The sequence below is a fragment of the Rhinolophus ferrumequinum genome, chromosome 26 (genome assembly GCF_004115265.2).
Source record: "Rhinolophus ferrumequinum isolate MPI-CBG mRhiFer1 chromosome 26, mRhiFer1_v1.p, whole genome shotgun sequence".
NCBI classification, from domain to species: domain Eukaryota; kingdom Metazoa; phylum Chordata; class Mammalia; order Chiroptera; family Rhinolophidae; genus Rhinolophus; species Rhinolophus ferrumequinum.
Window position 1 is genome coordinate 5,162,491 of NC_046309.1, and position 26,548 is coordinate 5,189,038.

The 26,548-nt window shown below is 43.8% G+C and overlaps 1 protein-coding gene across 1 annotated transcript in view; it reads right to left on the reverse strand.

Moving 5' to 3' along the window:
- The window catches only part of CNTNAP2 (contactin associated protein 2), a 1,530,550-nt gene that overhangs the window by 306,038 nt on the left and 1,197,964 nt on the right, over nt 1-26,548 (reverse strand). The window contains exon 14 of the mRNA XM_033098968.1: nt 10,988-11,144. Coding sequence (XP_032954859.1) covers nt 10,988-11,144 — 157 coding nt within the window. The remainder of the gene's footprint in view (nt 1-10,987; nt 11,145-26,548) is intronic.

Genomic DNA, 26,548 nt, shown 5'->3' on the forward strand with positions numbered 1-26,548 from the left:
ACTTCCTGAAGTCACACAGCTACTAAACAGCAGAGGTGGTCTGATTTTTCCTTGTCATTAGTTGCAGCAGAATGCGGAATAGAAGGCACAAGTGTTCTAGGGTGGCCACCATGTAGAGTGAGGCAGAGCTGAGAAGGCCAGGTGAGGAGAGATTTGGAACTCTACATAGTAACTGGACGAGTCTGGATTTAATCATGAAGGTAACAGAGCTCCTGAAGGTGTGTAAACAGCATGTCCAAAAGTGGGGCCCTTTTGAAGAATGTACATTGGGACAGAAACTGTTAGTTGCTTCCTACTGCTCATTTTCCTCTTCTTGGGTAACAGAACCCTCATTTTTAGTGAGGTATATTCCTGCCCAGTTGAAGGGCGACATGACCCAGCTGTCTTTGCAGCTCGATGTGGTCATGCAACTAAGTTTCAGCTAATGACAGGTAAATGGAAGTAGTGTGTAAAGTCATTTTCAGAGGGAGAAGTTAGGCTTTCTTTCCTCGCTTCCACCTGGAATATGAATGTGGTGGCTGGAGCTCTAGAAGCCTTCCTGGTTCCTGAGGATGTGGTCAAACCCTAAAAATGCTAGAACAGGTAGACCGACGGAAGGAGCATGGGCTTCTTTTACAGAAAGGGAAACAAACTTTATTCTTGTCTAAGCCACTCTTTCTTATGTACGTATGTATGTACGTATGTATGTATTTAGTGCAGTGCAACCTAATCCCAAATCAGTGGCTCACAACCCTGGCTACACATTTGAAACCTCAAGAGTTTGCAAAATCCAGGGTGGCCAGACCTGATCTCCAGAGATTTTGATTTAATTACTCTGAGACAGGGCCAGATGATCAGTAATTTTTAATGCTTCATAGGTGATTATAATTTACAGGAAGCCACACAGTGAAAATCACAGTTAAAACGTTGTAGGATGGGGGCAGCTTCAAAGATGGAAGTTACTTAGCAAGGCTGTCACAACGTGGTTCAGAACTTAGATTTAGAACGAAGCGAAAAGCCATAGTAACAAAAGCTCAGGGATCTGTGAACGGCACTGGAGAGGTGGCTGGCAGGGTACGGAAAGTGTGATGGATTTGATCTTTCCGTGGGGCACGGAATAAGCACACAAACCAACAAACGGGCTGTGTCACCTGTGGCATTCCCCATGACACACAAGTGGAACATGCTTGGAAAATGATTCACCAGCACTTTACTTTACATTTAGCGACATGCCTTTTAATTTGATCCTTCTCTCATTATTGATTTTTAGGAAGAATGCAATTTCTTTTTCCAGAAAAGATAGTGGATCTCCCTCTTTTGAAAGCACGTTGGGAAGAGGAATACTGATGGAAAAAGAGCTGTGCTTTCTCAACGAGCTCTCTTGGATCCCCTGTTTTTCTCAAGATCACTAAATAATTGATTCTGTTCAAGTCCACTTAGCATTCTGTTGGTAGGATGTATCTATTTCGGGAGCCTGCAGCTCACGCCGAACATCTGACAGGCTCACACCTGATTCATCCCTCTCCCTTGGCTGTCATCAGTATTATTTAGGGCCAGTGGTCAAACCATATTGACACGTTGCTGACATCTTCTCCGGTGCCCAATTACCTTTCTGTCATGATACAATCCACGAGGTGACAGGAGGGTTCTATCCTGCGCCAAGTGAGTTGGCACCAAAATATCCCTGAGACAGAGGATAATCGATCATTTCCATGCTTTTCCCGAAACTGGGAGAGACGGTTCCCTGTCCTCACTGCCAGTGGGTCTTTGAACTCCCAGGGCTGCTTTCTGTCTGCAGCTAGATGATCCAGCATCCGCCTCCACGAGCCGCCGTTACATTTCCTAGTTCATATCCCAAGGTGAGTTCTAATGAAAGAGGAAAAGCCCTTCCTTGCCTTCAGCGCTGAGCCCTGACCCACATATTGAAAAGTAGTTACCCTTCTAAACGAGCTTAACTGCTACACTTTCGGGAAACATCCTATTTAGAGGCAACTTTACGGTAGAGAGAATCCGGCCAGGAAACATCAGCAGAGTGAGGAGTAAAACGCATGGGGCTGCGTGGCCTGTCTGAAATCCGCCTGGCATGGCTCTGAGATGGAACCTCATGCTTTGGGACTAAACTAAATTCAAATGAGAAGTTTTCTTTTTTTTCTTTTTTTTGTAACAAAGTTTAACATAATGAAGATAGCCTTCATTAGATCAAAAAGGCATGACCATTTATGTATCAATAGCTACCCAGTCTAATAATTTCATTTTGCACGTGCACACGTACATGTATTTGAATACCAACTATTGTTTCGGTTGGTTTAGCAATCGAACGCGTATGCCTCATAACTGGTGTTCGTTCTCCTCCTAACATCACATTCTTACACTATGCATGAATAAGACCACTGAGATATCCAGTCTGAGTTATATCGGGATGTAAAGGGATTGTTATCCTAAGCTGGATCCCAGAAGGATTAAAAGCACAAACATGAATTTCACGGAAGTCAGCTCAATGAGAGAACACCTATTTTGCATGTCGCTGTACCGCGAACGGCAGGGATAGTCTCAGCTTCACTGGACTACACGGTGGACAGGCCGCCTCCAGTTTTCCTGGAAATGCAGTCCCACATTGGGGTTCGCAGGATCGAGAACTGGGACGCCTTCCTGTTGTCAAAAATTATTCTCCTATCCGGTTTTCCTTAAGAGAATAGTTTAATATTGTTTTATTATGTAACGGGATGCCTGTGGGGACCCTTGCTTATTTATTTTAGTTTTCTAAACGACTTAAACACTTTTTAAAAAATTGAACAGGTTACATATGATCAGGATAAAAAATTCCCAGGGTAAGCAATAGGACATAGAATGGAATGAATAAAGACAAGTCTTCCATAAGACCTGTCACCCTTAGTCCACTGTGTTAGTTGTTATTAGTCATTTATTTGGTACAGTTTCCAGAAATTGCCTCCACACGTGGAAGGGTTATGGATCTGTATGCGCTTCTAAAGAACCAGTCTATCAGACACCCCATCTTTCACCTGGCTGTTTGCCTTTCACGGTGGCCATCATTCTACGAAAAGTGTTCGCATAGCCGCTTCCTTTCTTTAACAGCCTAACAACAGTGTAAGTATCTCCAGCTCTATTAATAGACATTTCTGTTTGGGTTTGTTTTGGTTTGACTGTTTCAAAAAATAAAAAGTAAGCTCTTAGCACTTACATTTGTTTGTATTCATGCCATACACCGTGTTTCCCCGAAAATAAGACCTAGCTGGCCATCAGCTCTAATGCATCTTTTGGAGCAATAATTAATATAAGACCTGGCCTTATTTTACTATAATATAAGACCGGGTCTTATCTAACATAAGACGTGGTCTTATATTAATTATTACTCAAAAAGATGCATTAGGGCTGATGGTCCAGCTAGATCTTATTTTCAGGGAAACACGGTAGCAAAGGGTTCAGTTAAAAACTACACGGTCAAGTGTTTATAGCAATTTCTAAATCGCCTTAAAAAGCCGGCTTCCTTGACATCTCCTCACGTCATGAGGAGAGACTGTGGAATAAAGCTGGATGGATGCTGTCACTGCACACACTGGGGCAGACTGTTGTCACCCAGGAGGTGTCAGCTAAGACTGAACCGAGACTGGGAAAACGTCCCCGACAAGCCCCAGTACCGGAAACAGGCTATGTGACGGCCTGCTGGAGGCCAGGGGGATTGACGCAGCTCTTTGGCCGGCATAAGCTGAGAGTTTTACCCTAAAAGGAAACTCATATTTACACTATCAATAAGCCTGACAAACACAAGTTCGTCCTTTAAGGAACTGAGGCCAGGCTTTGGACGGGGAGGAAGGAGTTCTTTTACCTCTGGATTCCAGCTTAGATCCAAATGCTCAGGGATGCCCAAGGTACATCTTTCATGAGAGCAGGGCTGACATCCAGGGAAGGGCTGCTGGGAGCTCAGCAGGGACTCGGGGGGGGGGGGGGTACAGCCCTGCCTGTGGTCTCTGAGTGGCTACTTCAGATAGCAGATTGGAGTCCACTAACGACTCCAAGCCTTCAGTGGAGTCTCATTGGAAGACGCAACGGAATTTCTATGGTGCTGGGGACAGCAGGGGGCCCTTTCCCCTCCAAAGGGGCATCAGTGACCCTGACAGCCTGAGACAGTGGAGCCAGCAGAACTAGAATCTCACCAGAAACGGCCTCAGCAGCAGGCATGGCAAGAGGGCACCCAGGCAAAGGCTAGAGTGGAGGAGCCTCCTGCACAGCTCTGAGGCCGCAGCCAGGAGACCACGAGATAACTGTACGTGGAGAGCAAGGTGGGCTTACTGGACATAGCAACAACCATTACAAGAGACGTAAGTAGTGATACCTAGATGTGTGTCCTCACTGATGAGGAGTCTCTCATTTAAACTTCATTACCTGCCACATAATGTGGGTACTGTCACCAATTCAATTTTTGGCTAAGGAAACAGTGACAGAGAGCTTCTGCAACTTCTTCAAGGTCACTGAGCTACCAAGCACAGAAGTAGGATTCAAAACCAGGTTACATTTAGAAAATAATTTGAACCTATTTACAATTAAATTACTTTTAATATAAAAGCAAAGCTAGCGATTTTAAAAAATCAGGACCACCAAGGAGGTGCGTAAAGGTCGATACAAAAAATAAAATTGCATACTCATGTTCACAGCAGCGTTATTCAGCCACTAAAATGTGGACTCAACCCAAGTGTCTGCTGATGGATGAACGGATAAACAAAATGTGGCTTATCCATAAATGGAATATAATTCCATCTTAAAAAGGAAGGAGATTTTGACACCGGCTACAACATAGAAGAAACTTGAGGACATTATGCTAAGTGGAATAAGCCAGCCAATCACCAAAAGACAGATACTGTATGATTCTACTTATATGAGGTACTAAGCCGTCAAATTCATAAAGACAGAAAGAAGAACAGCGGTTGCCACGGCCTGGGCGAGGGACGGATGGAGACTTATTGTTTAATGGGGACGGAGTTTCAGTTTTGCAAGATGAAAAGAGTTCTGAAGATGGAGGGTGGCGATGGTTGCATAACAAAATGAATATACTTAACACTACTGAACCGCACACTTAAAACATCGTAAGAGTAAATTTTTTGTTGTGTGTTTTTTATCACAATAAAAAATTGGACCAATGAAATTGTACTGTATATAGTGCATATGTTAAAACTGTTACAGTTTTTGTCTCGCTGTGTAATATCTAGGCACAAGTTTGGAGTTTGCCTGCCCTGTGTTTGAATCTCGCCTCCGTCACTTTACCTGTGTGACCTGGGGTAAGTAACTTAACCTCTCAGGGCCTTAATTTCCTCATGTGCAAAATGAGGACAAAATAGACCCTTCATACAAGGGTCACTGTGATATTTAGGTGACATGATACATTTAAATAAACACTTGGAACGACGTCTGGCATATAATTAAGAATCAGTAAATGTTCACTATTATTATTTGAACAACATGAAAAATGAGAACGTGCATAAGCATTTTACTCTGAGTAAAAGTGAACATGTTTCATGGGAAAATGTTACTAAGAAGATTAGATGCAACTGTCTATAAACAATGAAAAATTACACAATGATGATTTTTCCAAATATTCAAACATATGTAGCAGGTGGTTGTTGGATAGTAAGCTGATCCAACCAATCAAACGTTAAGTTTCTGCCTTGGAAACACTGCAGAGGTTCTGCTGCCTGTAAACCTTGGTCTCGGATTATTTCCGGCCCAGGAAGAAAAGCCCCGTAGACAAGCCGATTCCATTTGGGGTCAATGGAATAGGGTACAGTGGGGTACAGTACTTGACTAGTTTTTCTAATATTCAGGTGGAACTGCTTAGTAATTGAGACACAAAGGCTGGGTTGATGGACTTTTGCCTCACTTCCATTTCCCCACGGATGTGCTCATCTTGGCCAGGACACAACCATCCAGGGATTCTATAAGCACAGAGATTCTGCAAGCACTGAGTGGCGTGCCTTCACTGCTACTTCCATTTTGGGATTGCTGATTTCAGATGTGATGACACAGCTCGCTGAGTGCAGCTACGAGAGGCCAGGAATTACCTGGCGGTGGGCACTTCGCTGAGACCAAGCTCGTTACTTAGGATTTGGGCCCTGGGTGTGGGGGATTTACTCTCTTTGCGAACAGTCAATCATAATCTATTGTTACTGAACTATGCTTATTGTTCTCGGAGGCCACGGGCTGGCTGTGGGACCCAGTCTTCTCTGAGCTATGGTCTCATTTATTCCAGCTCCATTTCTGTGGATTTTACTCCAGCTAATGGGAAGAAATGCTTAATCAAAGTGTTAAGTTCTTTACAAAAGAACATGCAACATGTGGTCTGTTGTTTAAGCGTTAACATTTAACATTTACATCTAGTTAGTGAAAACATTAAATTCATCGATCATTAAAAAGAGAAAAACAACATGAGCAGTCTTTCCGGATCATGAGAAAATCACGGGACTGGGAGGTTGGGCCCCTGGGACTTAGTTTTCTCTTTGCTTCTCATGTTTCGGTCAGTAATTCAATATAATGTTGGAAAGTAATTAAAATTGTCCTGGGCCCCAATTTATGCATCTGTAATTTAAGAAATGTTTAACGATTTTAGCTAGAGTTCCACTCAGCGTTAAATAATAAAAATAATGCGCCCTACTGTAATTTTAAGCATTCATTTATGATAGCTCTTTTCCAAATCTTCACATGAATTGGGAAGTGCTATCTGTCTATATTGTGCTGATATGAAAACTTAGAGAAGTCCAGTGTCCTGACCAAGGTCAAATGCAGGGGACATGGCATAGGAATACATTGTACCTATTTCGGCCTCAATGCCTTTTAATCAAATGATTCGCCGTGATTGAGGTAAAATTATTGGAAAAAATACCTCTCTCGGGTGGACAGAGTCTAAAAGCACAAGATTCCACAGAACTTGACGGTTACATCACAACAAACATGGTTTTGCAGATGTGAACTTCGCTAGGATTTCTGCACTAGAGTCTCCTATTCCTGAACCTCTCAACTCTCCTCTGTGGAAGGACAAAAGGGACTGAACACCAGTGAACCTGGGAGCACACACTCTGGGTTGCCTGGAAAATGAACCAGTCGGGAAGTGCGCCCCACTTCTCCTAGCGGGGAGACTGCACCCAAAGTCTTCTCCCTAGCTTCCTCTCTGTTCCAGGACTCCCAGACAAGGCTTGGAAAGCTGGCCCCTACACTTACTTCCCTGAGTCTGACTCTGCCCCACAGACACAGGTGCTCTCCGTCTTGCCCTATGGGAGGTGAGAGAAGCAAGGGCTTCCTTGGAACATACACCATTCATGTATTCAGCATAGCAGCCTGGTTCTAGCTCCTCCCTCTGAGGGCCGATGGACCGGGTCGGGGGACCTGTACCTTTATCTTCCCTTGATTATGCCTGATTTGTAAGTTTTCCAATAAAGCCTGTCCCCTATCACTGTGGAATTCGGCTTGAGGCCTGTGCACAGCAGGTGGAGGACAGGAAGGGACTGGCTCTCCACGGTCTGTTTTCATTTCTTCAGATTCATTTGGCATCATTAAGAACTGCGGTGAGAATTACATAATTAAGAATTGCCAATAGCGACGTATCCCACACTGCACAGTTTACAGCATGTTTCCATGTTTTGTAGACTATGTAATTCTCACAAAAATCTGACAGCCAAGATTTATTTTCACTAGACAGACAACAGGTCTTAGTTTCAGATTGGTTAAAAGCCTCTCCCAATAATGGCAAATCTGAGCCTGGCTCCCACGTCTGGTTCTTTCTCCAGTGCTCCTGAGAACGTTGGAACACACCTCTCGACATAACTATTTATTCCAAAATATTGAAAGCATCCATGGAGCAGGTCCTGTGCCGGGTGCTGGTGAATTCAAAGACAAGTAAGACATCACCAAAAGCTTTCTCTCTGGTGCAAACCAAGTAGGGAAGATCCTTTTAATAGCACTTACTATAAACATATTCATTACACTTTTTAGTTTGCTCAAAATACGGTGTCTCTATGAGGAGATTATAGACAAACTTTACACAAGAGGACGGGTGAGGATGTGTTAGCTGTTACTCAGCCAGACGGAAACAAGACATCAGCATTGTCCCCAGTCCTTGAGTAACTGTGAAAAGTTATGACCCTATCCCATCTTGCCAGAGCAGGAGTAGGGGATGGGGGTGGTGTGTGTGAGTCTGAGTAGGTTTGTCTGCAGTAAGCCTTCTCATCTGTGATCTGAATTTGGGTGTGTTCTTGGAAATGTTTTCAGATGCGAATACATTTCTCTAAAATCTGTATTTCTTACCAGTAATCCGAATAGTGGTACCCTTCTGGTTTAGACGTGATGTTATGCTGGCACCGCAGACTTAATATTTGCAAAACTGAACTCATCCTCTCCCCACTACGAGCTTTATTCCTCAGCGTAATATATGACCTTGCTTCCCCTCCATTTCTAGGTGCCTGAGGGGAGCCTCTTTTCCCCCCCAAATAGTCGTAACTATCAAGTCCTGTAGCTACTCCTTCCCACGTATCTCATATATATTTCCCGTTGTCCATGGTCTTGCCTTCCATGCCTTTCAAGGGCTATTGCAACATCCCTTTCTCCCCTCCCGCCTCTCCCATCGACCCTCCTGTGCAGGGTCATTGTCGATAAATCCAAACTCCTCCCACCCTCTGAAAAGAATGGAAGCTCTGATGTTAGAGCGTCTACAAGCTCAGCCCTACTGTGATTCCCCCTTTCTTCCCCACTTCACATTCCAGATCCCTTTACAGATGGTTCCCCAAACCAATCGTGCTTATTCCTGCTTCTCCTCTAAGACCACCTTGCAAAGAAGAGTGAGTCCCGCACAGCACATCGTACTTCCCTTTCAAGCATCCCTCTCTCTGTAAGGACTTTCCCGGCTCCTCCCTCCATTGTCTCAGTCAGACTTCAATTTCGCCCACTGGTTTTGCTGTTTCCTATTATGCCTCATCAGAGAACTGATTGCATTGTGTTGTCTATTTGTGTGTGCTTCTTTTCCCAACTAGTTTTTGAGCTCCTTGAGGACAAAGAGCGTGTCCCTATATCCCTAGCACGTAGCAGGATGTCTGATAAATGAGAATTTCACTTGAATTTCTGCACTAGATTTTCTTTTCCCTGAGTATCTCAACTTTCCTCTGTGGTAGGACAAAAAGAATTGAACACTCGAGGTTGCCTGGATCATGAACCTTCTGAGACAGAACTTGCACTTCTACTCCTGGAGCTGCTCCCAATGTCAGCTTCCCAAAGGGGCAATGTGGAACAGATGAACAAATCAGAGTCTTGGAACTTGCTTAAGGATACAAACTAGCAAAAGTTCTCCATAAGAACATAAGCCAGGGCAGGGGTTCTTCTCATTGTCATTCACTGTTTAATCCCATCCCTAGAAGAGCCCCTGGCACATAAAATTTCAATCAATATTTGTTGAGTAAATGACTGACAGAAGGAATGCTTGAATGACTGAACGAATGAATGAAAAGTTAACTTCAAAGCCCACGTCTTTTTGATTCTATTCTTCTGACTTCTGGTCTTTGTACAGCATGTGAATGTGGGTGTGTACGTAGGTACATTTTTCAAACAAAATTAAAAATTGAATACCATGATTTTTTTCTTTACAATTAACCACAATTAAAGAATAATGATAGCTTTTACACACACACACACACACACACACACACACACACCTACCTACCCACCCTGAGAAATTCTAAGCCATTGAAATATATAGTCTTGGTAATTCCTTCCATTTACTTAAAAAAAAATGGCTTTTGCAATATAGGTAGACATCCCACCTAAAAATTGTGTAATTTTACATTAAGAATTAGTTTTCAGTTAACTGGTCGAATAAACTTGTGTTGTAAATTGCCTTCTAAATAGTGGAAAACAACAGACGAACAAGACAAACAAACAAAAGCTCATAGACACAGACAGCAGTTTAGTGGTTACCAGAGGGTAAGGGGGGGAGGGAGGGGTAGTAGAAGAAGGTAAAGGGAGCCAAATATATGGCAAGGGAAGGAGAACTTACTCTGGCTGGGGAATGCAATATACAGATGATATAGTATAGAATTGTACACTTGAAACCTATATAATTTTACCAACCAATGTCACCCCAATAAAATAACAGAAAAATACATAGATAGTGCAAAACAGAGGCGACTGCAGTAAACCGTGGTTGGTCACGTGAAGAGACGCAGGGCACCGCTGTCTGCTCCTGTCTAGAGGTGGGAATGGAGCCGTGTGCGTCTCCCCGTTTCTGTGAAGCAGGTGTGGGGTGTGTGCTTCTGGGAAGAACCGTACTTGGGTTTACATTCTCCCACCTAAACTTCTCGGGCCCCTCTTTTCACATGGAATGGCAGCTGATTTTACCGTTATCTACCACAGACCCAGACCCAGCCACCCACTGAGAAGCAGGACAAAACCAGGAGCGGGATGAAAGAAACCCGGAATAGATCTTTCTCGAACTGATTAGTATGAGTTATAATTAGTTTAAGGCATGGAAGGAAAAGTAGGCCGGGAAGCACTGTTGCTGAAGAGAAGAGCAGAGAACGACCCCCCCCACCCTTACCCCCCCCACCCCGTTTTCTTTCCAGTCCAGCTGCCCAAAGCAGACGCCGCGGCAGGTGTTCGCACTCACCTGTGTGCTGTGGACACAGGCCCGTGCGTGTGCACGCGCGCCCCGCCCCCGGCCACAGCACAGTTTATAATACGATGCAAACCCTGTCCGCTCCGTGGCTCGTTGCTTCCCTCTCTGAATAATAGATGCACACATCAATTACGTGTCCGTCCACTTCTAAATGCAGACCCTTGTAGCACCGACCTCTTTCTGCTTTTATGTTTGTCAAAACGCTCCTGACATGCGTCGGCTAGGTTAGTTCCAAACCTTTCTAACCTATTATCCTATTCTTTCAGCACGTTGCAAGCTGCCTGTCTCTCTAAGGAGTCCGCCCGAAAGGCGCACGGACGGGCGGGCCGCGGCCGGGACACTCACCACTGCTTGTAGTCCGCGTCGCAGTTGCAGTAATACTTGGGGTCCGTGCAGTTGCGTTCGATGCCACAGGCGCATTTCTGAATCCCGGGTCCGGAGCCGCCCCAGTAGTGGTGCTTCTCATTGGCTTTGCCAACCCACCAGGTGTAAGGACTTCCATCTATAAGAGAGGGGAGAGGCACCTTGAGCTCGGACTAGGAATGAAAAGGTAGACACGTGACCTCGACCCGTTATCATATCGTCGGTTGTATGGCTTCTGTTCAAGCTAACACTAAATTCTTTCTCTCAAAGGAATTTGGGATACGGTCATTGTTTGTGGAAACGCGGGGACACTAACACACCTCATGTTGGAGAGAAAACAAAGCAGACACCTGGAGAACGGGAGTGAATGGATGGTCTGGTAGCAAGATCCCCTGTATTGTCTGTACCGCAAATAGCCAAGGTACCTCAGAAGCTCAGCTCCACTTCTGATTGTTCCTCTCCGTGACTAGAAACAACCTAACACTGCTCTGCTTCCACGATAGAGAGTGATGGTAAATAGCAAACCAGAAAAACTGGCTCCGTATTCTTCATAAAAGTCAGAACAGTGTCAGTAAAAGCAGCAAGATAATTATCAGCCTGTCCTTCAGCAGGAGACTGAGAAATGGGCTGGAGGAGAAATGGGGAAGAGAGCCCGCTGATTCTCAACAGCACCTTCTGGGAGGACCGAGAAGCCCCAGAGACGAAGTCTCATTGTCAAGATGTTTGGGCCACCGGTGTTACGGTAGGAGCCCTAAGCTCAGCCTGGGACCCAGGCTCCGAGCTGATCTCACATGGCACACCCTGTTCCATGTGGGGAAGGGATCTTATTAGACACTGGGACAGGACCCAAAGGGAAGATATGCAATGACATGTCCTTTATTCATTGCAAGGAGGTGACATACTAGTGGCCAGCTAAGAGTAGCCCAATTTCCCAGTTCTCCTCCAGCCCCTACCTTTCTCTTAAATCACAATGCTTTAACTTACTCGTACATCACTAACGTTCCGGGTTAGCTATTTTGTTCTCCTTCCTCGGAACACAAAACGTGTTACTCGGCTGTTTCCACGTATGCCATGGACAGAAGAATGCCAAGCAGAAAAACATAATGCAGAGGCAAAGCAAACTGCATCCTTTGTTATTAGCAGTGGTTAAACTAAATCATTATCATTAAAATAAGTTATTAATTTGGTGGATATTTTATATTCAGCAAGAAGAGAATGATTCAGTTTGCTTTGAGCAGAGACTTGTCTTATTCCAGTACTATGTTAATGAAGGACTACTTTCTGCTTTGTGAATCATTATTTACTTGTTAATTGGCTTTGGGGGAAGGCAGTTCAAAGCAATAAAAATTAAAAGATTTTTTTTTTTTTTAAAGACAAGAATAAGAAGTGATGAGAGAAGAAATCATTTATTTACCCAGTGGTAAGAGGTCAAGAATGTCTCTAACCTCAGAATATGAAGAGTTTTGTTAACACTATTAAGTAGGTGGAATCACTGTGATAAGATCAGGGAATGAGGAACCATATTCTAAGAAGCTGAATTATCAAAGTGAGGCATCCGGTATTAAAACAGCCAGATATGGACTGAATTAAGTATAATCACTATACCGTTTGTACTCACTTAAGATCCAGCTTTATTACAGTGAAGGGTTTATTATGGTTTAGGTGATTAAACTGGGAAAAGGAGAAAGAGGCTGCTTGCTTCCCAAGACTTAAGAAACCAACAGATTTCTGTTATTTTTCCAATAACAAGAAGTTGTTCCAGAAACACAAGGGCAAATGCATAGGGACCTCTTGTTGGAAACGTGGTACATATCTGTGATTTTCAAAATGTGTTCTTTGGAACTTCTGGGCTACACAAGGTAACTTGACAATCTACTTAAATAAATGTTATCTTGGTACACTCTACAATAAGACCCAGTATGATCACTGGGACATTTAATTAGTTCCATTCCATCTCCTTCTAGAGGATGTTAAAAACAAGACCACAAAGGGTTTAGAGTCTACAAAATGAAAACTTAAAAGCATCATTGTAGCTTGATGAAACGTAGTTTTATTATATCTGTGACTATCTGGTTATCTACAAATTCTGTACAAGATTTGCAGGGGGCCTTTTAGCAGGGGAAATAGAACAGGTACAAATAGAACAGGTGCTGCAGAAACCTGCCTTTCAACACGCTGCTTAGTGCCCCCTGCTGGCGGCTTCCTTACAGAACACCCCTCCCCCTGCCCCCCTGCTATCTGGTAGCATTCTGGCTTTCTGAAGCCCCCCTACAGAGCAGAATCCTCTTTCTAAAGTGACCTTACTCTGAAAAGTCTCCCACTTCCTCCTCCTTTCTTCCATCTTTACCATGGCAACCATAAATCATTTTTCTCTACTTCGTCAGTCAATTTCAACTCACCACTCTGACCTGATTACAATACTCCATACCAAGGTACAAATGGGGATACTGTGCTTACTAAGTAAAGACACCTTTAATTGATGTAATTCTAGGTTGTATGTGCCAAGCATTTCAGTACCTGCGAGACCCTTCCTTCCAATGCAAATGACCTAGAGAAGAAGACAGTGAAACCTCACGAGCTCCAGGCGAGGCTGGAAATTTGAAGGTGCTGTAGCTACGTAGAGCCCTGCCGGTATCTGACAGCTGTCGTTTGGAAGATCAAGCAGGACAAAATTCCTGTTTCACTCAATGAGAGATGTGCACAGTTCCAGGGTTCCAGGGCCCTGACAGCTAAAGCTGACAGCTACCCTCGTCCCCAGGCCCTGGAAGGGGGAACACGCCACTAGCTCCAGAGTCCTTTGGCTTAAACAGAGGCAGCCTGTCTTCCTCCGTGTGTGGAGTCTGTCCCTCTGCGATCACTTCCAAGAACTGGACCATGGCAGTACAAGTCTCAGGATGCTCAGGGAAAGATGAGGGCTGAGAGGTGAAGTCACGGAGTGCTTGCTTCGGTGTCTTTTCCCTCTGGGGAGAGATCAGTCCGTATAGGGAGGGCTTCCCAGCTTCCCCAGGATGTTTCATCTGAGGCTCTTTTCTGGCCTACAGACGTGGTCACTCATGCCATGACACCCCTTAGCGCCAGACAGGCCTGCCGTACACTGACTTGGAGAAATCACAGTGTTTAGTCACAGAACACAGAGATGCGGTGCCTGCGTCCCACTGGGATACAAGTCCAGGACCTTGTTTTCCAGGTAAGATATGAACAAGTCATACGGTGCTCCCGGCAGTCTCACCTCCATTTTAAATTCCCAATCACTTTCTTTTTCCAGAATAATCCAGTTATTGTAACATTTTCCTTTTGTAATTTCATAACCATGATCCTGAGTCCAAATGCCTGTATTTTACTACTTTCATAAGACCTTTAAAAATAAATTAAAAATCACGTATTTTGGCATTCTCACAGATACCACTGACTATATCTCAAGTTTCCTATAATTTTTGTGAAGTCAGCTTATTCAACTGGCTAACAGTATTATTCTCTTTTGATTCCCAATCACCTACTTCTATGTTTTTCTATGTTAATAAAAAAAACATCAAAGAATGAATCCCCAAAAAGTCTTGTAGATTCACACTGCAGATAGTGACGTGAAGTTGGGAAAATCCATCATTTTGAAGTTACAATGCAAACACTGAGGGTGACAGTTCACGGCGAACATTTTACCTCTCTGTGATTGAATGTCACTCAGCTCATTTGATTAGGGCTGAGGAGAAATAAATGTAGTTCATCAACCCCATGTTGCATTTTCGGAATTACATTGGATTTCACTATATTTTATTAGTTTGAATAGGGTCCAAATTTAGAAACGGAGAACTGAAGTTCAGATCAAAATGGACTTGAACTGAAATGTTAATTAATTAAAAATTAATTCCACCGCATCATATTTAAATTTATTTCATTGAACTGAACGTAATAGATTTCAATCAAGGCCTGATTCCAGCACGCGTAATTTGATTGAGTTGAATCAAATCACTTTGAATCCTATTCAAATGAATTAGATTTTATTAATTTGAATGGAATTGAAGTGACATTAGATGGGAGTTCATAATGCTGAGCCATGTTGAAGAGAACGGAATAGGCCAACTCACTCAAGGTTAACTTGGCTTCCATTTCTATCGAGGTCACACCGGCCTCCCTGGCTCCCTCCGTAACTCTGGTTCATTCCTTTGTACCTTGGCCCCCGGGAACAAATGTGATGAATAATGCCAAAGTGATGGGATGGAACCACATGCTGCTCGTACACTGCAATAATGCACTTTTGTAGTCTTTTCCGCTGGAAAAGCCCTAGCTAATTATTTTAAATATTTCTTTTCCTCTTTATAGAACAAATGGAGAGGGAATTAACCGGATCTCGGCAACAATGACCGGTGTGAGTACTGGCTGCTCCCTTTATTTTTATTCTCCATTGAAAACTGTACGTAGGTGACAAAACATGCCTGACCCTGGCCTGTGGTTTATACTGACTGTGGTAATTAATATCCTGTGTCGTGGCCTTTTTTGATTGATAATGGAGGTCCCTTAGCTTGTCTTATATTCAAAACATGGCTGTAACTTTTCAAATGAATAGCAAAATATTGTTTTGCAACTGAAATGGCATGTGACCTAATCAATAAACACTTCTTAGTGGTGGAAGGACAATTTGGGGGACAGGAGTGAAGTCCCATTCCTGTTCTTCGAGGTTCTGAGTTAGTGGAGAGACGCTTAAGTTTAGTAATTGGCAATTATGCAAGTTGTATGCCTTGATATCTGATAGGGCATACACATAATAAGATGAAAACACATACATTGGATGTCGTGGGAGTGGTTCAGGCAGTGGATCCTTTAGAATTTTGGAGAAGGTAGCGATGACCAAGGACCAAGGTGGCCTGGAGTGCCTCTGCAAGGAGATACATCTGACTGCAGCTTTGATGGAAAGGGTAGGATCTGGAAAACCAGCCAGGGGATATGAGCATCTCAGAATCTCCTGAGTGGCTGGGTCAAAGTGAAGCCAGGAAAACGTCTGACTCAGTTCAGGGTCTATAGGATAATGAGTTAGGCTGGTGGAGGCAGAGCAGGGAAGCAGCATTTCCGGTTGGAGAAATGACTGTGGGTGAACATTACACATTGTAACACTTTGTGCTGGTATGCACAGAGATACACTTGAATTTTTTATGTTGATATTATATCTACAAACTCTTACTAGTTCAAATAATAAATCCATTGATATTTTTAATCTTCTCACGCCTACATTGTTTTTTTTGAATAACGACAGTTTGTTTCTTCCTTTTCGATCTGTATGCTTTTATATCGTCTTCCTTGCCTAACTGTAGTCGTTATGACCTACTGTTCATTATTAAACGAAATGGGTAACGAGGGTCTTCTTTTTGTGTTTACTGATTTTAAGGAAAATGCTCTGAATGCTTCATCATTAAGTGTGATGTTATTGTCACTTAAAAAAAATTTTTCATCTTTTTGTGTAAGGGAGTTCTTTGCCACATATCATCTGCTAAGATTTTTTTTTTAACACGAATTGATAGTTAAATTTATTCAATGCTTGGTGTGCATTTAATGAAATGATAATATGCTTCTCCTCTTTTAGCTGTTAATGTGGTGAATTGCATTTATAGCCTTTTAAAATGACACTACTTGTAAAAAATAAACTTTGTTGTGATAAGTCATAATTTATATATAGTATTGGATTCCCTTTGCTCTTTCGTTTAGGATTTTGCTACTATGCTCATGAATGCCGCTGACTTGGCATTTCCCCATTTTGTACTTTCATTATGTTTGGGTATCAGTTAATAGAGGCCTCAAAGAATGGTGTGAGATCGGTACACGATCGGAACCATTTTTAAACTATCTGAGGCTAATATAATTTAATATCTTTAATTGTTATATGATCATGTCCATTTATAGAAATTTATATTCTTACATACCTGTTGTATCCCTTTATATGCTGTATTTTTCTATGAATTTGCCCACTACATGTAAACATTTAAATATATTGGTAAAAAGTTGTCTTTATGCATCCCCTTTCATTTATACTAGTATCCTTTCTCTTTTTCTAGGATCAGTCTTGTTAGAAGTTTATGAATTTTACTAGGTTTTTTTTTTTTATAAAAGAATCAACTTTGTTGATTCTTGTTCCTTAGGTTTGATTTAGAAACATTTGTAAGGTGCTACTGGCATTTGGTCCAGGGATGCCACATGTCCTGCAGTGTGTGACAGTCTTGTACAGCAAGTACAAGACTGTCATACACTGCAGCAACTACCCTGTTTCCCTGAAAATAAGACCTAGCCAGACAATCAGCTGTAATGCGTCTTTTGGAACAAAAATTAATATAAGACCCGGTTTTATATTATACTATATCACATAAGTCTCATATAAGTCTCTATCAATATAAGGTCTTATATTTTCTTATATAAGACCTGGTCCTATATTATAGTAAAATAAGACTGGGTCTTATATTAATTTTTGCTCTAAAAGACGCATTACAGCTGATTGTCTGGCGAGGTCCTATTTTTGGGGGAAGAGTAGCAAGGCCGCTGTAAAGAGGAAAGAGAATCAAGGTAACGCGGTTTGAGGAAGGTTACTTCTCTGCAATCTGCTCTCATCCTCATCCCCCGAGGCCACTTCTGCTGCTCCCCTCTTTGTGTTAAGCCACGGTTTGTATAGCCCTTAATCAGTGCATTCATCATATTGTCTTGCGAGTGTGTTTTGTGCCCATTTCCCCTACAGACAGGAAGCTCCATCTGGACACTGATTCTGTACTTCCAGCTTCTAGCACCGTCCTAGGCGAGCAGCAGGTACATGACTACTGAATGTTCCAGGAAGGTGAAAGGTAAAGCTTGGCCAACATCACTGGGCTTGAGAATTAGGAGGTCACTGAGGGACCTGAATCGCAGTTTTATGTCTCAAGGTGATGAGGACGTAAGACAGCAAACATCGGTAATTAAAATAGGAGAGCGGCATGAGAGTAAGCAGGGAGACAGAGTAACTAGGGGGTGACCAGGAGAAAGTGCAGAGTCCACTGCAATGGGGTCTTGAACATATTTGTGTTCAGAAAGAAAATAAGTTAACAGAGAAGGAAAGATGAAAGCTGTGATGATTGGACCGATATTAATACCTACAATCGCTATCAGGACTCTTGGTACTTCTTCCCAGCATGCTGGAGGCTGACTCAACCCCACACAAACACTGCCTTGGAGAAAGTCTCAGGCTGTATTTGTTGTCTCCAACCCACTCTGGTGAGGATGTTACCAAGGAAGGCATGAAAAGGACCAGAGGGGAGGATAAACGTTAACGCCGAGGTTTTTGAACTAATCCCGTCTTCTCTACTATTTACCAAGTTAAAAAAGAAAAAGAAAAATTAGCCTTGACCTTTAACCCTGTCCTACTTGTTAGTTTCAAGACAGTAATGTGTTACTACCTGAAAAATGCACCATGCTTTAACAGCAGAGCAAGACTCTGCTTATAGCACACAACCCAAGGTCACACATCACTCCTGTGATTCAAGGGGGGCGGACCCCTATCTTATTTATGGGACTCCACACCAGCCGGGTCACACTCTATCCATCCATTACCTGGCCCTTCTCCCAGGGAACTAAGATACTAAAACTTTTCTCGATGGCATAGCGGTGAAGAAAAGTGGCTCAAATGTAAAGTTCTCCAATCTCACAGAAGTGCGGTGAGATGTCAAAAAACGCAATAACAATAATAAGTGTCAAATTCTTGAAGCGGGTAAAACATACTTCTTTAAACAGTGCAACCTTTAAAACTTGCCATTATTCTCTTTTTTTCCTGACAACAAAAGAATTGAGCACCAAAGCCCAGAATACATTTTTTCCTTACTAGTATTTAAAACTTGTTTTATGAGCCTGCTGATTAACCTGCTGATAAACCTGCTGATGTTAAATGAGACTCTTCAAAGACCTTCCTTCACATTATGTCAATTATTCACTTTTTTTCTGGCAAGGCAACTGATTTCAGTTTGATTTTAAGGAATGTAACAAATTATACAGTATTCAGATACACTTTTTGGTTACTGTTGCCTCGCAGCTCTGGATGAATAATTTTATTAAGATGCCTATTAGGACGTCAGCTCCAAAACTTAGCAAAGCCACCTGCCTCTCCCATTTTAATTGCTAATTTTCTTTATAGCCTGTCTGGCAATATTGTCCCACTTTCTAAGAATAAACTCCTCTATTGCAAACTTCTTGCTTCAGGTCTTTCGTCCTTGCGGTGACCTCCATCTGGTCTGTCACCCCTTCCCTCGTCATGCTTGGTCTTCAGGCTTCAACTGGAATGTCACCTGCTCGGAGGTGATCTCCTGGACAGCCCTATCCTGTTATTCTTTCCCGGAGCACCCTGTTTTATTTAATTGTGCTATTTACCACTATCTGTAATTATGTCACTTCCTCACTTGTTTACTGTTTGTCTTCTCTAGCTGGCTGTATGCTCCCTGAGAGCTGTGACAAGGCTGTTCCCACGACTACTATGTCTCCTGCCCTTCGCTTGACACAGTGTTTGCTGAAGTTACAGATGATAGTTATTTCGCCTATTGATATTACACAAACCTTCAAAGTAGTCATGAGCCTATCACTGCATCTTAAATGCAAGTCAACACCTCATGTCCAGGTGGGGCGAATGCATTATCTTTGCTTCCCTGCTGCCCGTCTCAGCAGAAGGCAGAGCATTACTCCATCTCTTACGATGGAAATCAGTCACTGCACATTTCTCCTCGTCAGTGGTTTACTCCATTACTCGTCCTCCTTGACACGTCTCAAGCCCCTGCCGATTTCTCCAGTTCAGCCCTTCCTCCCCTGCCGACACATCACATGGCCTCATTCATTCCTCCATCCAATCTGGGACCTCACCTTGGTCTCCTCTGGGTCTCTTCACTTGGCACACATCCTCTCACTCTGCCAGCGGGAGCTTCTACAAAATGACTCCAAGTTCTTCAGTAGCTTTTTGCTGCCTCAACATCAAATCTCACCCCAAAGCCCTTATGATAAGGGATTCTTCCTACTGATGGAGTCCTACCTCCTGCTGACACACATCCCGATCTGCAGACACACAGAACTGTGTCATGCTTCCCCGTAGCTCCAAGTCTTGGCTCAGGCTGTCCCCATGGCTGTGGCTCTGCGGGTCCCTTGAGATCAAGGGTCACCTTTGGGGTCTTTCTGATGCCTCTTCTACTCTCCTTCCCTCACCCAAGCCACATGAAGGGACATGCACTTTACTTCAAGAAACAGCAAAAAATTAATGGAGTCCTATTATATGGTGATCAACCAAAAAGGCTGCTGTGTTCTTAGCTGCTGGCAGCCCGGTTTGGGCTGGGGTAGAGAGTGGCCAGGTGAATCATTGTACTAGAGGTGAGTTATTTATGCTGTGATGGATCCTTTGTGGGGGACACCTTTGCGTCCTCTGCTCACCCGTCCCACAGCACTTATCAGCGGGTCTCATCCTTGTCCACAGGTCGTGTGCCCCTTGGGGGCATGGATTCCGCTTTCCAGTCTGTGTATTCCCTCACTCTGTCCCATGTCTGAGGGTTCCAAGTCTCCACAGCTGTCGCTGGATAGAATGGACGACTGGGCTGCTGCTGGAAGGGAGGGACTGATGGCTGAGCCCGAACCGCTGCACCACACGGCCTCCTTGTTTCCACGTCTGTACTTCTAAACTGGAATGATCTTCAAGGGTGAGTCAGATGGTGTCAGCCTCTGCTCGCCCTCTGCTGGCTGCCCATCTCCCTGGGAGCAGAAGCAGGAGTCCGCCCCGTGTCGCCGCCGTGACTTGGGTTCCTGCCCACTCGCACCCCTGCTCTGACTTGTCTGCCCCGTCTTCCCCTTGCTCAGACCACTCCAGCCACTCTGCACCCCTGCTGCTCCTCACATCCCAAGCACACGCCCACCGGAGGGTTCTGTGGTTGCTCGTTGGTCCACTCGGAATCCTTTCCCTGATATCCCTCAGATGTTGCTCAGATGTCACCATATTAAGATGGCTTTTTCTTAACATTCTTAAAATAGGATCATCCCTTTCCTCTGTCCTGTTCACTTCTTAGCATGTATTACTGCTGGATACATTCCGTACTGTTTTGTTAGTTGTTCACTTTTTGTATCCCCACCCCGCCACTGGCATGAAAGATCCTTTGAGGCTCAGCGTTTGTTTCTGATTATTGAAAAATAGTGCCTCTCTATCGTAGGTGCGCAACAGGTGTGTTTCAATCTATGAGTGCAAGCCATTATTTCTATTTGATTTTTTCTTACTCAAACCAATAAAAAAGAGAAAATATAAGTAATCATGCACATAGTCTGGATTCTGGTATTCAAGGGTTTTGAAATTTGTTTTTGGTTCCGTATTTGTTTTGTTAGTACTTCACTATTCTTTGCTCTATCAGTTGATAGTTGATTTCACCTGAGGCAATTTTATCCCATCTCATCACAGTTTCTCCTGGCCTCAGGTGATCCAAGAAAAACTGAATTTGTCTGTGAAAGGTTATAGCAATTACACCACCTATGCAACTGTGTCTGACCATGGATTTGCAGTCAGCACTGGTGTTTATAACTGCGCTTGTCTTTCAATTAGCCTTCATCCATTTGCAACAATTCTATTTGCAAACCTTGACTTTATATCATATCCCAGTTCTCAGCAGCAATACAATCAAACTTGAATTCTGAATCTGGCTTTTCGGAAGCTTCATAATCTACTTGTATCTTACAGCGGTTTTTACAAAACAAAATGGTAAATCAGGGACTTGTTTTGACAGCTTGTCACAGGCTATGGTTGTGCAAGTTGACTAGGGGGGCAAGAATGGGGATGAAATCAAGCCCAGTCTGCTCATTAGGCTGGGCAAGACCAATAGGTCTGCTGAGAAAGGGGGGAGGCCCATGTTCTAAGTATCACCAGGCTCCCTGTATTCTCCCTGTATTGCCAACCGTCAATGGCAATTCTGCACAATTTTCTGCACCTGCTGTACCTGTCAGGCTGTGCAATTATCAACGCTCAGAATCATGACCCAGGGACAGACAATTTTACCGAAACAAGAAGTAAATTTAAAGTTGTATGTAGTCTCAGAGATCCAAGACGGCGGAGTGGATAAACACCGTGCTGGCTTCCTTCCGTGAACACATTAACATTACAACTAAATTATAGAACAGTCAACCTGGAGAACCATCTGAATTCTGGCGGAACAGAAGTTTTATAATGAAGGATATAAAGAAGCCACGCCGAGATTGGTAGGAGGGGCGGAGACGCAAAACGGGCCTCACACCTGCATGTGGTAAATGAGAACCAGGGGGGATATCTCGGCTGCGGAGGTTCTCCCTGAAGGAGTGAGAGTCCCCAGCCCCACACTGGCTTCCACAGCCTGGAGTTCTGGTGCTGGGAAGAGGAGCCCCACCACGTATGGCTGTGACCAACAGTGGGGATTCTGACCTTCCAGGTGGGATGGAAGGCTGTGGGAAACCCAGGGCCTGTGCACAAACTCACTCGTTCACAGGCACTCACTTGGGGCTCCAGCTGAGGGACGGTGACTTGGGGCGGGGGGTGGGAGTCGGAAGCATACAGGGGAGCAGAATGAGGTGTGCAGCCTCATGGCAAGGGCTGAAGGACAGTCACCATGTTCTGTGAGGAGACCTCCTGTGCAGCCGGCAGGCAGGCACCATCTTCCCAGTGCTGAGCCTGCCTCCCACAGGCCAAATCGGAATCTGACTGGTCTGGTGAGCTCTGCTCATTCCACTCTGCTGACCCCACCCCAGCCAACTCCCTAAACAGCTGGAGGCACTTTCTCCATGAGCAGCCAGCCCTGCCCACGTTGCATTCTCTTTGAAAACTATCATAGTCTGAGGGCTCCAGGTGGGCAGCAGCTGGCCTCAGTGTGCTCTGAGACTTGCCGAGTAGCTCCAGGCTCAGCACTGCTACCAAACCAGAGTCTACATTAACCTGGTGACCACAACTCTTCCTACTCTAGTGACTCCCGAGACACTGTCTCACTCAAATGCATACCATACCGCATGGGGTTTTATCAGAGGCTGAATCTTAAGGGAGCTGGCAGGTGGCAGCAGGCCTAGGGGTATCCTGGCTTTTTGTGGAGTTACCCCAGGCCCGGTATTGGTGGCGGCCATCCTCAGTTCATAGTGCTACTTTGAGGGGATGTGTGCATCCATATGTTCATTGCAGCATTGTTTACAATGGCCAAGATGTGGAGGAAGACTGGGTGTCCATTGATGGATGAATAGATAAAGAGAAGGCAGTACATATATACAAAGGAATATTACTCGGCTATAGAAGGGAATCGGTTCTGGCCATCTGGGGCGACATGGATGGACCTGGAGGGTACTGTGCTGAGTGGAATGTCAGACAGAGAGAAAGACAGATGCAATATGATTTCGCTTATATGTGGAATCTAAAGAACAAAATAAACAAAACAAAAACAAACTCATAAATACAGAAAACATTTTGATTGTTGTCAGATGGGAGGGGAGTTGGAAGTGTGGATGAAAATGGGGAAGGGATCAAGAAGTACAAATTGGTTGTTACAGGGTAGTTATGGGGTTGTAGGGTATAGCATAAGGAATACAGTCAATAATATTGTATTAGGTTGGCGCAAAAGTAATTGTGGTGTTTGCAACTATTTTTAACCTTTTAAACTGCAATTACTTTTGCACCAACCTAATAATAATTATGTATGGTGTCAGATGGGTATTAGATTTATCAGGGTGATTAGGTGAGAGGGGGCTGGGGGCAACGTGAAAAAGGTGAAGAGATTAAAAGGTACAAATTGGTAGTTACAAAATAGTCATAGGGATGGAAAGTAAAGCATAGGGAATATAGTCAATAGTATGGCAAAAACTATGTGTGGTGCCAGGTGGGTACTAGACTGGACAGGGGGATCATTTCTTAAATTATATAAATGCCTAACCACTACGCTGTACACCTGAAATTAATATAAAATAATACTGAATGTCTAAATAAGTGAATAAAGTTGTATTCAGTCTATTATACTTACAAATGCAGGCAAACCTCAGTTTAAACAAACAAACAGAAGATTGCTGCATATATTTGTTGAAACACATACTTCCCTATTAAAGCTTTCTTTCAACTATGGGGACATTGGACTTCCTGGGTTCCAGTCTCTGTTCTCTGTGTCTTTTAGGATTAGGTTAATGCACAATTAAGGCTGATACCTTGATATATTCCTAAGAGATTTTAGAGACACGTGACATAACCCACGGGAAGGGGGTGAAGCAATATACAGTTATAGCCGAGCTCAAAATCACAGACTCTGCAGATTTCCACAGCCTGCACTCACTCTGGTCCTGCTCAGGTAGCAGTTACGTCTCTAGCATAACCCACATCCTACAATTCCACAGGGACGATGGTGAAAACACTGGAGACTCTCACAACACAACTTTGTCCTGACTGTGGACATAAAGCATCACCTGGTCTAGAAGCAGCCGATCCAGACACCTGCTGCTTGGGAGTGGAGCCCAGAAAACGATGTCCCATCCCATGTAGACTTCCAGACCCTGAATATGCCAGCATGTGAAGCTTAATGGTGAAACAGAGATCAGCATGAAGTGAGCACTAAAATGGGTGTTGGAGGTCTGGCTTCTACTTCTTCCCCCACATTATCTTCATGCTCCATTTCCTCTTCTCTTGGGCACTTTCTCGCTCTGTAACAAGCGGGCATTGACTTTGATGATCTCTACTTCTGGCTTGGTTAACTGCACAAGTCTCTGATTTTTCTGTCTATGTACGCGTATTCAGAAGTGACCTAATTGGTTTATGTTGCAGCATCCCTACCGTGTTTCCCCGGAAATGAGACCTAGCTGGACAGTCTGCTCTAATGCATCTTTTGGAGCAAAAATTAATACAAGACCCCGTCTTATATTATAGTAAAATAAGACCCAGTCTTATCTAACATAAGACCGGGTCTTATATTAATTTTTGCTCCAAAAGACGTATTAGAGCTGATGGTCTGGCTAGGTCTTATTTTTGGGGAAACACGGTATCTTCTACAAATTTCACATATTGTAGGGTCATTACTCACACTTGTTCCCACTCCCAGGAATAGCACTTCCCCTTTCTTCACCAGGTCTGCTACCACTAACTTCTTCACATCTGAACACATTGTTTTCCCACTCACGTTTTCTCTGAGTCTCACTAGCGAAGGGAGGTGTATGTCCATACGGACATTTATAAAGCCCCGTCCTGCCTCTGAGAGCCCTTATCATGCTATGTGATTGTCACCTGTTTAAATGTCTCCCTCCTTCTAGACTGTGACTGCTCGGACGTTGGGAGCCATTTTGCTTTATCTTCATGTTCTCTGCAGCTACAAGTTTCATAATTATCATTCAGTGCATACTATTTATTAAATGACTGCAGGAATCTACCCCCGCGGCTTCAGCACACACCTGGGGTAATGCTAATGCCACATAAGTTGAGCCCCATTTTCCCGTCTGGACTCCAGACCTGCATTTTTAATGACTTCAAGGGCTTCTGCATTTAATGGAGCCTCGTTCACAATCTGTCTCCAACTGAACTCGCCTTCTGCCTTTGACAAAACACAGGCGCCCACTGGTGTTTGTAACCTAAGGAGTTTGTGCTCTATCTTCAACAACTGAACTCACCTTTTATTTCACAGAGAAATAGAGGACATTAGAGAGAACCCCTTAGGCTTTCTGTGACCAAACACACGGTCACACAGGTACCACTCTTCCTGATGCCGTTCTGGTAAGATTTCTTCTCCTACCTCTAGTGTTTTTTTGGTGTCATCTGGGGTCCACCTTCTCAGAAGCTGACACGATAGTTTACTCTTTCTATCTCTAGTAGAGAAAAACTGTGGTTGTCCCCACTGGCATTTATACCTGATAATCCCTTCTATTTGGAACAAACAAAAAACCAAAACTTGATTCCTTCAGTGCTTCATCCCCTTCCAGCCCTCACTCTATTTCCTCCCTAAGAAGAAAAGTTCTTAAAAGAGTGACCTGTACTGGATGTTTTTATTTCCTCAGCTCCTGCTCTCTCCTTATAACTCCTATGTGATTTTTCCTCCAGTTGTTCTGTTAAAACAGACATTGTAGGGCCACCATTGCCTCCATCTCATTGGATCCAATGGACATTCTGCATTTTACCATACCCCTCAGCAGCATGTTATACTCCACAGTGCTCGCCCTCTGACTTGAAACAATCTAATGTCATGAGAACTGGTCCTGGTTTCTCCTATGATTCTGGTAGCTATTCCTGTCTTTAGATAGTCTTGTAACACTTTTTACTCCAACAATTAAATGGGGTGTTCTCCTAAGCTCTCTTCTTTACTCCCTCTTCTCATGCTATCTGTGCAATCTCATTCATACCCAGACCTTCAATAGGCGCATGACTCACTCGTGTTTACATGGAAACCAGCTCTCCCCTCTGAGATTCAGACTTGTATGTCCAACTGTTTATTTCACACCTCCACTTGAGTATCTGAAACCCAGGTCAAATGCATCTAATGGTCATGATCCTCCCATCTAAATCTGGTCCTTCTTTAGGATTTTGGGACTCAGCAGTACCCCACCCCCACCCAT